This window comes from Coturnix japonica, chromosome 12, assembly GCF_054131305.1.
Source record: "Coturnix japonica strain WE chromosome 12, WE-NBRP24, whole genome shotgun sequence".
NCBI lineage: Eukaryota > Metazoa > Chordata > Aves > Galliformes > Phasianidae > Coturnix > Coturnix japonica.
The window spans coordinates 5880722-5897490 of NC_140674.1; the positions used below are offsets into that span (position 1 = coordinate 5880722).

The 16769-nt window shown below is 42.7% G+C and overlaps 2 protein-coding genes and 1 long non-coding RNA gene across 10 annotated transcripts in view; 1 reads left to right on the top strand and 2 right to left on the bottom strand.

Moving 5' to 3' along the window:
* The window catches only part of LOC107317966 (vesicle-associated membrane protein 2-like), a 41804-nt gene extending 41071 nt beyond the window's left edge, over positions 1–733 (bottom strand). The window contains exon 1 of the mRNA XM_015871228.3: positions 634–733. Coding sequence (XP_015726714.1) covers positions 634–635 — 2 coding nt within the window. The 5' untranslated portion in view covers positions 636–733. The remainder of the gene's footprint in view (positions 1–633) is intronic.
* A 125-nt stretch (positions 734–858) lies between these two features.
* On the top strand, positions 859–5010 carry LOC107317967 (uncharacterized). 2 transcript variants are annotated; one of them, XR_014933181.1, is made up of 3 exons: positions 859–1585; positions 2198–3228; positions 3676–5010. It is a non-coding gene; the product is annotated as an uncharacterized LOC107317967 (long non-coding RNA). The 2 variants fall into 2 exon arrangements; XR_014933182.1 differs by having other exon boundaries at positions 3134–3228.
* A 5075-nt stretch (positions 5011–10085) lies between these two features.
* Positions 10086–16769, bottom strand: part of PIK3CB (phosphatidylinositol-4,5-bisphosphate 3-kinase catalytic subunit beta) — a 100590-nt gene continuing 93906 nt past the window's right edge. For all 7 annotated transcript variants that reach the window (XM_085512829.1, XM_085512828.1, XM_015871195.3 and 4 more), the window contains 5 exons: positions 14735–14902; positions 14101–14224; positions 13372–13517; positions 12082–12214; positions 10086–11573 (listed from right to left, as the gene is read on the bottom strand). In XM_085512829.1, the coding sequence (XP_085368955.1) occupies positions 11436–11573; positions 12082–12214; positions 13372–13517; positions 14101–14224; positions 14735–14902 (709 nt within the window). In that variant the 3' untranslated portion in view covers positions 10086–11435. The remainder of the gene's footprint in view (positions 11574–12081; positions 12215–13371; positions 13518–14100; positions 14225–14734; positions 14903–16769) is intronic.

Consider the following 16769-nt stretch of genomic DNA (forward strand, 5'->3'; position numbering starts at 1 on the left):
AGATCAATTTCCACTTAACTAAGCACGCTTCTGATTTAAGAATTGACTTCGGAGGTTTCATCGCTGTTTAGCACAGAGCAGTGCTTCTGTTAATGCTGAACTGAAAGATATGGAAGAGATTTAAAGGGATACAAACAAGAAGCAACAGATTATCACCAAGCCCTGCTGACAGGGGCCCCTGCTCGTGGGTGCGGCGCAGCGGAGCGGCTCAGCCAGCGACTATTTGATAGAGCGTTTCGTCAAACGGCGAGAATAAACAGGACTCGGCAGCAGCGGCTCAGCAACGCTGAGTGACTCAGACTGTTCAACAACCCCACACCTGTTGAGGATCCTGGCCCAGCATTTCGACTCTCTATCCCATCATCTCCCCGCTGCCGGCCGGCTGCACGTACAGCGGCGCCGCTAATCGCCCTCGGTACCCGCCGGGGCTCCGCCACCCAACTCGCGTCCGCCCAGCCCCGCACCCCAGAGCCGGCAGCCGTGCGGGTGCCACCCACAAGGGCTGCAGCGGCTCCAGACACCGTCTCGCTCCGGCCCCGGCTCCGGCCCCCGCCCGCCCCGCAGGCACCGAGCCCACCGACGGCCGCAGGAACGCCCCGGCTGCGCTCGCTGCTGGCGGCCGCGGGGACTCACATGGCTCCCGACCGCCGCTGCCTCCGCTCCCACAAAGATGGCTTTCCGGCCCCGCTCCGGCTGCCAGCGGTCTCTCAGTGTTGTAGGCACTGTTGCCGAGAGAGGAGGGGTAGGCACCAGCTACTGAGCATGCCTGTGCCTCACATCACGGAGTAGGACGTCGGCACGGAGATACCCCCTCCCCACCTCACAGCAGGCAGCACAAAGTCCTGGAGTGACTCATGGAAACGCAGCCGCCGCTCCGCCCGCATCGCCTCCCCGCGGGGAGCAGCAGCAGCCTGGGGTGCGGCTGCAGGGCTGGGCTCGCTCCGATGGCAGGTGTGGGGATAATGCCTTTGTCTGTGTCACCTTCTTCCTTCCTTCCCTTTCTAGAAACAAAACAAAGCAAAACAGCAGAGGGGAATTGCAGTTCGGTCTGTGCTGTCATGAGCGAGTACTTGTGAACAAAAAGCAGCTGTCGGGGTTGTAATTGCTACCCATAGCATACAGCAAAACCAGAATCAGTCGAGCTACTGGATGGACCATTATTTTCTAACCGCAATCTCTGAAATGAAATATATCAGCAGCCAAGCCCATGTGCTTCTGGCTTGGAATTCTTGCCACCTTTGCCTCCCACTCAGCCTAGGTCGGGGCAACCACTCTCCACTTCGAATCTCCTTCATTGAAGTCAGCATTTCTTTAGCTCCCTTGCACAACCAAACTTCCTTTGAAGCAGAACGTCCTCCTGTGCACTTGAACCGAGGCCATACCCGACATAAAGGCCAAAGAGGATGAAAAATAACACAGCTTTTAAAAGAAATGGGAACTTAACATTGCTGCCCCCACTGGTGGCTTGTTCCACTCCGCTTGTGGAAGCACCACACCAGACACCACCACGACACTTCACAACCTTTCCATGGATGTCAACGAGAGCTGCTGTGAGCCTTTAGAAATGGGCATCTACCCAAGTAAGGTAAGGGCTCACCTAGAGAGCGCTGAGGAGCTTTTGTATGGATCTAGACCCCAGATTTTGGGGTGCCTGCTGGGGATGAAGTACAATTAAAGCATCATCAAATTAAGTCTGTGTCCTCCGCGTGTTTGAAGCCAAGGACAAGATGACCCATTTCTCTAAGCAACAGGCAAAGGCTGATGTGGAGGGCAAAGCATCAGTCTCAGTTCCTAAGCTCTCTATCAACAAGTTGAAGGTTTTCATGGGAAGAAGGAAAATACCCCAGGTATACGAGCCACCCAGAGCAGCAGTACACAGCCCAGATATTGCCAGGTATTGGGATGCTTAGCTGTTTCCTACGTCAAAGTCCAGATCGCTAGTTTCACTCCAGCCCTTGAATTCATTCCCTTCCCTTCCCTTCCCTTCCCTTCCCTTCCCTTCCCTTCCCTTCCCTTCCCTTCCCTTCCCTTCCCTTCCCTTCCTTCTTTCAAGAAAACCCTCATTTGGACTATTCCTGGGTTGTGGTCAGGGCAGAGATTACCAATTAAGATCACTTCCAAGACAAACACTATTTGAGAAACATATCAGAAGTGGTTGGAGAGGTAAAGTCTAAAGAGCAACACTCGCATCTTCTAGGGCACAAGGATGTTATGCTCCTGCATTTATGACGATCACTGATGGACAATCATCACCTCCATAACTATGCTAGTGATGACCTCATTCTCAGATTGCATTTACTTATGGCCAGGAAAAGAGAATGGGGCCTTGGGAAGAGATTCACAATTAGGTAAGCAAAATGTAATCAGCCTCTGTTTTGTGAACTGCTAGTAGCTGAGCTAGTGTATTTCAAGTGTTTTACATTTTTTGCTATTGTTCTGCCCTAAATGATGTTAAAATTAACTTGATCCACATCTGGTACAAGCACACAACTTTATTTCTGTCTAATTATCCAGAACACATGAGCACAAAGGTAAAATGGCACAGAGAGATTGTCTGCTTTAGCAGAAAGTGTGTCAGTACATGGAGAGTGCCTCAAACCTGCACCAGCAGAGTGAGCTTGATCTAGGTCAGTGTGCCACATCACATGCCACAGCTTGTTTCAGTCCTGTAGGGGAGAGCCCCTAAAACCAAATGAGGTACATCACTGTACTGTGGCCTTATTTTCAAATGAAGAAATTCTCACTAACAAAGGCATCGCCATTCCAGCCCAAGCAGCCTTGTGATCCTGAAGACAATCTGCAGCCAAGATGGGGACTGTTTCCCTTTAGCCTTATGCCCCCATGAAAGAGACCACAGCCTGGTGCTGGAGGCTGCCAAAGCCTTCAGTGTATGAGGAGATGCAGAGACACCCCGTGGTGGCATAAAGAATATGGTCAGAATTCAAACAAATTTTACTTTACACAGAACTGGATCAGAAAAGCTGCATCCTGGGGACACAGAAATCTTTCCCAAGTTGCTGTCATGTCATTTCCCCTCTCCTGATCTCCCTTCCTGTTTGGCACCCTTTGCCCTGCACATTTGCCTTACAGTCCCTTCCACAAAGCTTAGCTCTTGTTCTGTTCTGTATCTCAGGATCTATGTGGCTGCTGTGTGCTGCTGTGATTGGAGGGGTGACTGGGGAGATGCTCCATTCCTGGAAAACGTTTCCTACTTCCTGCCAGACCTGGGTAGGGAAAATTGCTACTATCATTTGTAATTTGCTTTTCTTTACCCCTACTGTAATTCATAGTTAGTCCTGAAATCATAGAAATATGACAACAGTTATAGAGACACCAATCTGCTGCTCAAATAGTCCAGGAATGAGTTTTGACATCTATAGTCTAGCAGGTACCAGAGCTTGCTTTTCAGACACAGCACACAGAGGTAACACAGAGGTTCCTGAAGTGTTGTACGCTGTCAGGACCTTCTGTTGTTTAAAGGAAACTTATTGTCAGACACACAGCCAATAATTGCATGTTTAAAGGAGTGAAATTGAAATTATTCAATATATTATTATTATTGGCTAAAAGGCTTTAGAAAAGATCCCTTCTGTGTATCTTCTATTCTTTGTCACCAATTTCCATACACTTACACCTGTAGATTCAACATTACATTTCCTCCTCTTGATCTTTCAGACAAGACGAATTAGTACTGAAAGATCCCGCAGCAAAAAGCCTTTGAAGCTCACTTCTTAAGGTAGGACAGATTCCTGCCTCCCCTGATGCTGCTTTTTATTTGCCAAAGATTGCTCTGTTCTGCAAGGCTTCACCTCAGCACCACTGTACTAGAATAAAGATTGTGAACTTGCAGATTATTTCGATACAAATTAAAAAGTGAATTCCTTTCATTATGAAGGGGATAGTTTTCTTTCATTCACAACTTTTATTCACTCATATTGAGTGAATTCACTCATATTGAGTGAATAAAACAATTACTGCCAGTTTCCTTTACAGGTCAATGAGCTGATTTTAATTTATTTCATGAAAATATTTTCTGCCATTTCTGAAGAAGGAACAGTCCCAACTCACCTGAGCAGTTCTGGAGCCTTGCATCTAAAAATCTGGTTTCAGTGGGTGGTTGGGAGCAAGGAATGAAAGGGAGAAAGGATAAAATCAGAAAAGTTTCTAGTGCAGAATGGTTGGGTTTGATTTTGATCCTACAAAGTTTGTATGCCTTGTTTTAGAGGAAGATCCATGGAAGATTCATGGAAAACATTTTAAACAACAGGTAGAAACAGACAAGCAGTTCCAGTCATTAGGAGGGGGTTGGACAGTACCCTCCAAGCTGAGCAACCAAAAGTTAATGCAATTACTAAGTATCAAATGTAGAGCAGGGAGACTAATTCGATCAGTGAGGCTAAAGGGATAATTCTTGGAGACAAAGCAATGCAATGCGGAAATGCAGCCTAATCAACTGCTTCATCAAAAGAAAGAGGAAACAATTTCCAAGCCTGAACTAAAATCCCCAGTTGGTTCTTCATCTTTCCAGGGTTCTGGTTTTTGCATTGCAGTGTTTGTTCCATCTCCCAACATTTGTTTGTCTGCTTCTGTTCTCTGTGCAAAACTGTTCTGTTGGCTCCTGGCTCCTTTATCAAATGAGCCTCCTCCTCCTTTCTTGCTTTTCACCAATGAACCCAAGCATGAAAGAGTGCATGGAAAAGGAGGTATTTATTATATTTGCTGCCCAAGCTTCCTTTCCATAATCATGTGGAACAGCGGTTGAAGAAGAATATCTAGATTTGCCTCGAGGCTGCAGGATTTTTTCAAAGCACACACTTGTTCCATCTGATGGAAAGCAGCTGCTGGCTGATCTCTGCTCAGCCATCCACATAGCCAGGAACCTCACAGGTCTGTAGAGAAACAGAGCGGGAATTTGCCAGGTGCAGCACAGTAAGGGAGAGACTATTTCCAAAAGCCATTCAGACTTCTGCTTTCATCTGAGCAGGTGCCGCTGTGACAACAGATAAAATGAGCTGGCAGAAAGGAAAGAAGGAACTTACAGAAGAAAGCACAGGAGATGGGAAACACAGCCGGAAAAAGAGGGAGCGAATATTTAAGAAACGATTATCTGGACTGAGCCTCTTCTCTGGGTCTCCCAGGAATAAACTGTAAGTACAGCTGAGATTCTACTTCGTAAACTTACTTAAATGAGAAGTTTATTTATAAACACTTCCAGTGCACCTCAAAGAGCCAGAAATACCTTTGTGCGTTCTGCTGTATTGACAGTTTCATGAACAAGGAAATTGTTATAGGCTAATTAAACAACCACATCTGAACTCACAGACATACGTATGAATTTAAGGTCTCCAAGTTTCATGTATCTGCATGTTCTTCTTTTAATCATTTCTTATGACTCCTCTCCCCACCCAGTCAAGAAAGGCTGGTACCTGTTTGTCCACAGACATCCCAGTGCTGCCCAGGGCTGTCTCCAGGAAGGAATTTTGTTGCACCAGTGAAGCATCTCTAGCTGCAGGGTGCCACAAACAGCAGCGGTTCAGCAGCACCCAAAATCAGTGTTCAAAAGTTACAGCTACCAAGTCCTCCTGCATCTCATCCCTACAGCAGCACCTTTGTGCCTGCTGCATTTGGAACAGGGATTTAAAAACAAATAAAGACAACAAATGGAAAACTATTCCTTTTATCACCAGAGCAAAAGCAAGGAGTCAAAGATGTACTGGAGCTCACTGCTCTGTGGTCTGTCAGGTCTGAGATAGTTCCATCACTCATGGGATTTGAAATTCTCTTCTCGAGTACTTGTGTTTGATGTTACTTTTCCTCAACAGGAGGTAAATGTACTGTACGCGTCGTGATAGAATCTAAAAGTGACTTTCTTCATCCATTACAAAAGCTATTTTCTATGCAGACCTCCTAAAAAGAGTCTGTCTTTGCTAATGATCATGAAATTACCGTCTTAGCAGGAAGTACATGCAAGTCGCAGCAATTACTCAGCTAACTACATTAAGTTTGACAGTCACAGCAACTGGTTACAAGCTTGATATAAGATTAAAATACACAGGCCAGGGATGGTTCTGAGAGCCAGATTCTTCTTTCAATCAGTCCAACTGCCAAACAATTGAGAACAAGGGCTCTGCTTTGAGACTTACCTTGTTACATTCATGGGGAACGGCACTGGAAGGTGTCAAAGAAAATCCAAGAAGTTAGTGAATTAGTTGTGAATTGGCTTTATTATCCATGATTTTACTGCAGCATGCATTGTAGAGGCAGCAAAACCACACTGTGCAGGCCTTGATGGTAATTGGAAAGTGACAGTTAGAGGATTTCCCAGTTTTATCCAAAAAAAGCAGCAACACAGCATCCTCCTCCCATGGAAATCACATTAATGGAAAGAGCCTTCAGGTTTTACTGGGTGTTTTCTGCAGACATATTGCATGGCAGTGTTTGTAAGGATTCAGGCCATCAGGGCCTACAGAGCTTTCACAGTGCTGCAGCTAAATCAGATCTCTGCTGTTCAGCACTGGTTTGTGAGTTCCTGTTGGTGAATATAAACCATGACCCTAACCTGCAACCTCTTTCATATAAAATGCAGTATATCAAAGCTGCTTTTCTTCTACCCCTTCAACCTCTACCCAAAGACAGTATGAGACAGGGCTTGTCTATGAGCCCTGTGCAGGCAAGGAGAAAGAGAACCCACCCTTACAATAGCATTGATGAATTTTATTATATCAGGAGCCTTCAATTTAGATGCACATCTGTATGAAAATTGTTTTCATGCATGAGGGTGTGTCATGATTACAGAAAAAGTGAATAGTGAAGAACCACAGAGCCCATCTAACTGGCCAACTTCATTTCTTTTTATTTCACATTTGTGTTTAAATAATGATGGACAGCCCTTGTAATAACTCTGTGCCTAAAAACCAATGGCTTATCACTGCCGCTGTAACACCAGAGCCAGATTTCTTCATTTTCTGTCCACTCCTGTTTTCTGCAGATCACACACTGCTCCTGCTCATAGAGTGTCACAGAACCTCAGTAAGGACTCATAAATCAACAGTAACCGCTCCTGCTGATGTCATTCATTTAGGAAATACACAGGTTAAATTTGTCACCTTTCTTTCCTCTGACTGTTCCAGCTCTCAGGGAAGGAGTCAGAGTTTTGAAGACAAGAAGAGATGCTTACACAGGAAAGGCTCCAAAAAGCAGAAGCCGGCACGGGAGGAAATCTGTTCTTTAAGGCAACCACACTCTGGAAAAATGTGCCCGAAATGTGAAATCCTTGTCTGCCGAAAATGTGAGACGCTGCATTCAGAAAGCAGCTTCATTGCTCACAGCCTGCTGGATCACTACGACAGAGGAGGATGTGGCAGCTCTACTACATTGATTACAAAAGGCCAGAAAGTGTGCAGATGCGATTAAAGAAATACAGCAGGTGCCTTGTTGATACCTGACTACATCCAAAATGCCGAAGCTTGGATCCATTTAGGCTGAACCCTCAGTCTGTACAATCTGTATCGCAGCATCAGCAACTGCAGCTCTACTGCTGTTCATACTTACCATAAGTAGCAGATACGCATCCACTCATTTAACCAGTACAAAGTCTGTAAGTAGGAACTGTAAGTGTCTCAGCTGTTAAGAAAAGGAAATGATTTCAAACAGCTTCAAAGAGTTTTATTTTTCCCTGCAAGGAATGAAGATTATCACACTGAGCTGCGAAAGAGAAAGCAAGTATTAAATGCCAAACCAGCGGGTACATTACAATTGTTTGTAATGTGTAGGTATGTTTCAGTGTTACTTGTGGTCTGGAATATTAAACTTATTTTTAAATTAACTGTTATGGGTATGTAATTTGATGGGGGAAAGAGCTTCTAAAGACTATCTGGGCTACAAAAATTGCATTCAAATTTTATTCACGCATTCAATGCCCAACTTATGACCCAGCCCCTCTCCTTAAGAGAAGGAATAACTCACAAATAAGTATTTAAGCCTCTGTATTGCAGCACAAGCATTCAAAGTTTAAGCTTATTAGTGGAACCCACACCTCAAGCTATGTCCATTCCCTTCACAGTGATGACCAGAAAGCTGACTAGTCAATATACAGTGCTGGGTGGTGGGTGGCTTTAAGGTCCAGCCATACACAGAACTGTCTCTATGGAACTCAGAAGTGCAGGTTCAGGGTACAAGTAATCTCCTGAGCCGAGCAAAGGGCCTCTTTTCCTCCCATGCCAACTGCCCCAACTCTATATGCAGGATATATTCTTTGTTCTCTGGCAGGGAATTAACTAAACAAACTTTATCTCAGCAAGACTAAACATTAAGGGTCGTTTTATTCAGTCAAGCAAAAGGACCGTGGCATAAAAAGTTTGTACCTCTGCTTAATCACTCCTCTTCCTAAATTAACAAGTCACTGGCCCATAGGAGAAAGGAGTCTCTTTCTGTCTTCCCCACTTCCCCTTTAGGAGTTGTTCCATTTTGATTTCAATGTTGTGTGCAGGGACTGGAATCCACATTGTTTTTCTTTACCTAAGGAGCACTGTAACCACGCTGTCATCCATTCTAATATTCTTGGCTACTCACCCTGCTGCCCCATGGAAAACTGCTTCTACAGGAGAAATTCATAGCCATGGAAACATCTTTCCCACACTCCTGAGCAATACTGCTCAGCACCCTTTGAGATAAGCTGGGTGAAGATTCAATGTTCTTTATGCAGAGGAAGTAAAGAAACAGTTTCACGAATTAGAATGAGTTGCTCTGGCTGTGTTGTACAACGGTCACATCACAACGTGCATCCAGCGGTTGCTCACTGAGCAAAGCTTGGAAAATAAATAGGAGCAAACCTCAGGCAGGATTCACAAACAGGAACAATCCAGTCAGGTCCTCACTTCTCCCTGGATTTCAGGGGATAGAGGCACTCCCAGAAGAAACAGATGTAAAACTCCAAGGCAAAAAATTAGATCTTACATATATCTTTGCACTACAGAGAGTAGTAATCCCTCACAAACCGTGTTTCCATGGTGCTGGATTGTTGCTTTCATAAAAGCCAGATGCTGTCCAGCAAATCACAATTAACCTCTTACACTTTTCTGTGATCACTATTCTTAAATTGTTAAGGTGTGATCCTTCACAGACTTACCAAGAGTGAGCCGTGCAACTACTTAAGGAACATAAATTAATCCCCATCCCATTTCATCAAGCAAAGCCAGGGAAGATTTCAGCATAATCACCTGAGGAAAAGCAAAATGACAGGCTGAAAGGATGAAGGACTGACTCATTGCAACAGCACCATTTAAAATCTGATCCAATATAGGAAAACTTGTTAAAACAAGTAATGCAGTTGAGCTTTTAGACAGATGTTCTGGAAATGACACAGCAGATAAGGTTATATCAACATCTGACTGGCAAAATCTTCCCTTGCAGTTTACCAGACAGTGGTGGTGCAGTTCCCCATGTAGGCTAATCTGGCTGGAAAGGCATCCATTATTGTAGCACGCAAATTCACCTCATTAAAGAAAAAACATTGTCTTGTCTTCTCACTTGGTCAGCAGTAAATGCCATTTTGCCACAGCATTTGAGGAACAGCTGCTAATACGAGCTGGGTGTCTGAATTCCCTGGGAAGCACTGGAGAAGCTCTTCATCCAAGGAGCCGACGTTGGCCAACTGTATCAAAGCCCTGGGAAAAGTTACGTGTCCCTCAACACGACACACCAGAGATGTGTGAGTACCTCATCTCACAGACAAATGTAGCATGTCTAAGAATGATTGCTTATACAAATGTACACGCTGCGAATTAGCTGAGGATGAAATCACTTCTTTTAGGGTTGTCAGCTGCAGAGTAGTTTCTTTCTAACACTTCCATCTGCTTCTACAACATAAATAAACAAATAGTGACAATGCATTTGTTACTTTTACAATGTTCTGGAAGCTGAGGTCTTGTTAGATCAGCCCCAAGAGTTAGAGCAAGAGAATAAAATCAGGACCTAAAATGTTATCCTGCCCCCCCCCCCCCCCCCCACCTCCCAACCTTTAAAAGGTCCACATCAAAAAAAAACCAGAACAATAAAACAAAAAAAAAAAACAAAAAAACCCAATCTCAACAAAGTAAAACCACCTTTAATTAAGTTCCTACATAAAACATTTCTATGTAAAACAACAATTTAGCCAAAAATTAAATACGTTTTAATTCTCTTTCAAATGTCAACAAGAACTGAGAGCTACCAGTGTTCTTTGGAGAACAAGCAGTAGTTAAAGTCTATCTTGCTGATGTTCAGAAACAGTATGTTACATCTTTTAACCAGCAGTTCCTATTGCACGTCACAGATTTGCTCTCCATTTAAGCACCTAAAAGGCTGGTACCTCACTAAATAAATTAAAACAAATCCAGTTTCTTCAGCAAACATCTTCAACACAGGTATCGTGGTAAAGCGACATTACTGCAAGCTTTTAATACACACAGAAGAGAAAAATGACTTCTCATTGGTGTTCCACGGAATGGTCTTTTCCCATAAATACTCGCTTTCAAAATATTTTGGTTTCAGTTGGTATTTATGCTCTAAAAAACACTGTGTATGATACGTATGAAAATCTTCCATCCATAAGACACAATTGCTGCACATTTGCAGGGCACAAGAAATCTGACACAAGAGTTTCAGTGAAGGGCTGTAAGGAGCTTCTTGTTGAAGCTGAACTAAACGCATCTCCTAGGGAGCAGAAAAGCCCCAGGAGCTGAATGGGAGACTGTTATCAAGGGGTGGTTCAGACATATTTGCAATTAGCCTTTCCTCTTTCTGAAAGGACAAAACTACAACCACGGCTATCTGGATGCTGCAACATTTCACAGGCTCTGCCTCCCTCCCTCATCGCTCTGCAAGAAACCTTACAAATACCTGGTACTCGTCCTTTGGCAGCAGTATAAGACATTAAGCAGCTCCCTGTAGTACAGTGATACTGTGGTTGCTATTTACAGTAGAATTAATGCATCTGTGCCAGTATGGCAGAATTCATATGAAAAATATACACATGGTCATTTTTAGCTAGATTAGAATAAAGAAAATTTTACTCTTCAAGTCCCGATTTTAAAACAGAAAACAGTTCTTTCAGAGGCCTTCAAACCTCCTGAGCGTGTTAGAGTACATTACCCTAACCATAAAACAAACATTTACACCTCCATAAAGTACCAAAGGATATTTAAAAATGCCTAGTAGCTCTCAGCGTGCAAAGTCAGCAGGAACTGATTATCCAGGTTGGTCACCGTTTGTGGAGACAGTCTTGGGATCAGGCATTCAGAAGCAGAGTGCAAAAGAATCAGGAATTATTTCAGCCCGTTTCTTTTTGTTGTTGCCTTCTTTTCTTATTTAAATAAGTTTTATTGGTCCATACTACAGGTCCCGTTCAAAAACACTTCTCAAGGTAACATTCAGCTTAGTGCAAATCCAAAACTCCTCTAGGATCTGTAATCCTTGCGAACAGTGTGAGCCATCCAGTTCACTTTAGTAGTCCAACTTTCCCGGAGTGCTTCATCAAACTTTTGCTTAAACTGTTTTAGTGCTTCTTCCTCACTCTTCCCCAAGGCCAGTGAATCCTGGGGTAGGGAAACACAACAGAGCAGAACATCAGCACGGCTGCAGATTTAAAAACCCACAGTCAGGTTCTTCTCTGCACACAACCCACATTCTGCTCCTGCCTATTTTGACAGTTTTTAACCTATTATTCATTGTGCAACACAGCCGTGATATTTTCTGAGTTTAAAGTCTTCAAAAAAAAAAGAATTAAGCAAATAAATTTCACCTTTACAGGTCTATGCTCGTGTACTGAGCCAAGAAGCAAACACCGCTAAGTGGCTACATGTGAGATGTAAGATGACCAAACTCACATCAAAGAATGGTAGAGAGGAACAAATACTCATCATTTCCTTTTAGCCCCCAGAAGGAATAGGTACTTTATTCTACACAGATGAAAAGGAGTGCGTTGAGAACTTCATGGGAGTCTTGAGGTAAATTGAAATAAATTAAGAATTGTTCATCTTAGAACCAAAATTCACATGCTAGAATAACGCTACGATCACACTGAGCTGCAAGTCTTATTCTTACCTTGAGATACTGGATGTCCTTGACAGAGGTGAGCTCTGGAAGCCCTGCAGTTAACATCAGTGCAAAAAGTGTAATAAATAGATTTCCATGTTTTCTCAGAATCAGGTATGCTTCTTCACAATACTGCCGGAACCTTCATATTCAACCAAAAAACACGTGAATGAACACAACACATCCCATACCTCTCTAACCGCTCCTTCAAGCATTGTTAGAAAAGACCAAAAGCTTTACAACAGGCACAGAACAGTAAGGTCACCATCCCATCTCTCTGATAATTTATGTTAAATGCCCAGATGATGACACACAGTGGATCCATGGGTGAAAACAAAATCACTAAAGTACTCTCTGCCAATCCTACCTATCCCTGTAAAGTGAAGTAATTTCTTCCTGCTAACCTGGTCATAACTGAACTGGCTGCTAAAGCTGGCATCAGGACCTCTCATGCAGACACTTCAGAACTCACTCAGTATCCCTCAGTGTGTCACTGCATTATGCCTACTGTCCAACCTGGAGATTTCCATGAGAGGAAGACCCCTCCAGACTAAACAGTTACACTTGGAAGGAAAACAGAAACAGAAAACTGCTGTGTAAATTACTTCGTATTCTACAGCTGTTCTTGCAACAGCACAGTCACCTTCATGCTTTTTAAAACAGAGCTACAGGTTCATCTGATTACTGTCCAGGAGAGAAATGGCAGTTATTTGCCATTTCTCCTAATACACATACACCCTCTTCTCCCAGGAATAGCCATAGAATTTGTTAAGCCATATTTAAATGCCTCATTTTATATCTCTGCCAATAAACTCTTCCTGTGAAACATCCAGAATGACCATCCTGTCACTTGGTGGGACTGACACAGAAAGGGAAAAGAAAAACCTTCCTCAGTAAGCAGGAGCTAAGAGGGAGCTTTCCCTTATCACACACCTTTGTCTTCCACTGCAGCTCTCTAACCCAAGATGGGAAGAGAATGCAAAAACATTGAATTGTCAGCACAATCATATATGCCCAAGCACCTAAATAAGACTTAGCACACCGAATGTGCACCGAATGTCATCTCCTGCATCATCTGCTGGAGAAGACAAAAAGGAGTCTTTCCACTGCAGTTTCTAATGCACAAAGTAATCTGTATATGAATTGTAGCTCAAGCAGAGAAGCAGACTATAACAAATGCATTAGCACAGATCCACACATGAGAAGGAGCAAAGGGAACTGGACAGGATCCTGCTGCATCGCAAAGTGTCACCAGAGATCAGCTCAGTTACAAAAGGATCAGATTTAAACAACACTCACCGACCAAATTTTTCAGTGTTCCCTGTTTTTCCTTGTTGAATAACATGAATGAAATCATAGGTGAGTATGAAAGGTACCCTCTCCCTTTTAATTCCAAACTTAGACTTGAAGTTGCCAAGAATATGCCCAAAATCTATATGAAAGAGCTAAAATAAAGAAATAAGTATTAATTTCTCCAATGAAATAATCCATTTATCTAATACCTCAACAGGGTGCTGATACCAACAACAGTTAAGTCACAATGTTACTCCTCATAGTAACTGCTTCAACCCTCCTGGAGTACCTGGTTTTACAGTGTGTCAAGATTTAATTACAAATAGACACGGATACAAACAAACAGACAACCTCTAGTTTGTTTTCAAGTTCCTGATCTGCAGACACTGCATTCAGGAAAACCACACTGCTCAGAACTACATTCCGTGCATTTCTAAAAGATGCTATTTTGCACTTTTGGAGCTTTTGCTCTGTGACTGCACCATTAAGGGGCCTTTCAGATGCTCTGAGAATCATCCACAGAATAACTCGGAAAACAGCTGCTTACAAAGCAAGCAGTGGCTGTTCCTTCCACTCCTCTTCCATTTCAACCTGTCTTTAAAGCCCTCTGCAATTCTCAGTAAACAAAAGAAACCTCACAACTTTCGGATCTAATTCTACTGATGCTCAAAAGAAACTGGAAGTCCAAGGAGATTCCCGTACAGCCGCTGCAGTTCTAACAGAACACATTTTTACCTGACCGTTCTTTCTGACCATGATATTGTCACTGTGTCTGTCACCGATCCCCAGCACGTAAGTAGCTACACAGTAGCCAGCGCAGGACAGAGTGAATTCTTCAATGGCTCGGTCCAAGTCATCTCTAGAAACACAAAACAACTGATATCAGCACACTCTACTGGCATTTCAAGTCATGACTCAACACGAACAAGGACTTTTGGTTGGGTAAAGAAAAAACTCCTTAGAATACTGCAAAATTAGACATAATTGAGAGAAAGTACTGTAAAAAACAGCTATGGAGAGCAGAAGAAATCTAACTACGAAGGCAACGGCATCCAGATTTCAGACCTACTATGCACTATGCTGTTTTTTTAATGGCTTGTGGGTTTCTTTTTGTCCTGTTTGTTTGGCCTGATTTAGTACATCCTCAACAATAGGAAATCAAACTGCTGCAAATGCCAGAAGTTCTGCTGGAGCTCTGCTTGAATTCCAAGGGCAATTTGAAGCCAGAATCTGAAGCCAGATTCTGACACATTGAAAAAAGGAAGCGACACAGCTGCCAGAACAGACACACGATCCTGAACTCTGACAGACAGACCGGCAGAAATCCAATGTTTTACACTACAGATGAGAAAACAGGTGCAGAAATTACCCTAAATTGTATTCCTTCAGCCAGTTTAAGAGAGCATCTTTGTTGAAGGCAGCAGCGGCGGCAACATTGCTACTATTTAACTGAATGTCAGCGATGGTTTCTGAGCTGGAAACAGCCTCAATAAGGCCGGAATGATCTCCAGTTGCTAAACAGCCATACGGCAATATCCTGAAACAAAACATAGATTAATGTTAAAGCCAAATATAACAAGCACGCCTCTTTACCCTGTGAATATCTTCAGAGGGCTGAATTCTCATTGAACTTGAACATTACACTCTTGGAAGCAAAGATATGAATTTGGTTTGCAAATTTCAAATAACAGCAATTCATTTAAAACATTCATTTTTCCTACTGCATGTACATATACAGAAGAAATTAACCACAACCCGTATTTTGCCATTATACCTGAGAAAGCTGTTACCTGTAATTTTGTAGGAGAAACGATAGAGGGAGCCCTTTATTTGCATTTGTTAATTTCCTGGTTAAATGGCCAATAACAGATTTATTACCCTTGAGTTTCTTCTATACTGTGGGCTACTTGTGTAAATGGAAACAACAAACTTATCCTTTTCCCCTATTTTTCCTATTTCAACTTAAAACACTCAAAAGCCCCTTTTCAAGTATACGAATGAAATAATGTATTTCATCTCTCATTAATTTTAAGCCTAGAAAAATAATGGAAAACAGGAGGTACATCTTTCAGTTCACCTGATATGTGAGAATATTTACACACTGTCGAGTAGAAGAATCTACAGCATCGCTGCATTAAAGTAAGACAGAGATAAACATCTGAATTAAGGGGAGATATCTCGACACAGGTAAACTTGCTTTTCCAAAGCATTTCTTTTCTCTTAGAGGAGAGAAGCCATCACAGCTGCTTTCTGCAAAGGCACTGCATCACATATAGAGACACCTACACTCATTTCAGCCATCTCAGATCACAAATGTGCTCTCAATTCTGGTCATGGATCCTTGTATTAAAAAACAGACACTCATGGAAATCTAATTGCAGTGCACAGTTATTGAGGAGTGCTCACTGACTTACACAGCTGTATAGAAATGTGCAGGACATAAAGTTTGTGTGGGTGTACAGATAGAAGGAGAAAGTTTTGCTGGTGGAGGTGTCATCAATTGCATTTACAAACAAAACAGATATGAATCCTGATTTCTACAAGGCAGAACTGTACCTCTCCTGTGAGACAAACTATTATCTAAAGCCACAGAAGAAAAACAAATAAAAACCCAGGCAAAATTAATTGGAGCTTCTTGGCATAAGAGCTATTAGATGGAACAGTTTCTCTACTACAGTGATAATGTACCGTCGAAGGGGTGTAAGTGCTAAGAACCATATAGTTGGGTACTCTTCCATTGGCAACAAAGCAAACAGAAGATGAGATTCAGAAGGTTATTTAGAGAACATCCAACTTCAAACCAAAAAAAGAAATGCAGATTTGGAACCTTCATTCCATTACTATTAAATTATTTCATATTATTGATTTATTAATAATAAATTAATTATTAGTAAATTAGTAAATAAATTAGTATTAAATTAAAAACCCCAACTCTAGGCCAAAGGGTTCTCACAATGCACAGAAGCATATCTGTAATTACTGAAAGCCAGCATGCATGACACAAGGAAGCACTGCCCATCCTTATCATGACATGACAAACGTAAGCCGAGTATTGCCAGGTTAAAGTGCACGCTGGCCCCTTTCCATGGTATTTCAACCCACCCCACTTGCAGCTTAACTGGGCACACGTCCAACAACTTCCCCTTCAAAAGCAAGCAATGATGAAAAGCCTTCAGCCCCTTGAGGACTCTGTGCTTACAACTGGAGGAAAAAACATCCTTGTCAGAGAGACACTTTGACAGGAGTCAAGTTAGGGACAAATCTGCTCAGCCCTTTCCATCTCATCCCAGTCTTTATGACTTCACCATCTGTCAGCAGGATACGTGCCACGTGAAGCCCACTGACAGCTCAATGCAGCATTTCTGGGCAGGAGAGATATCTTCCCTCTTTCTTTGCTACATTTT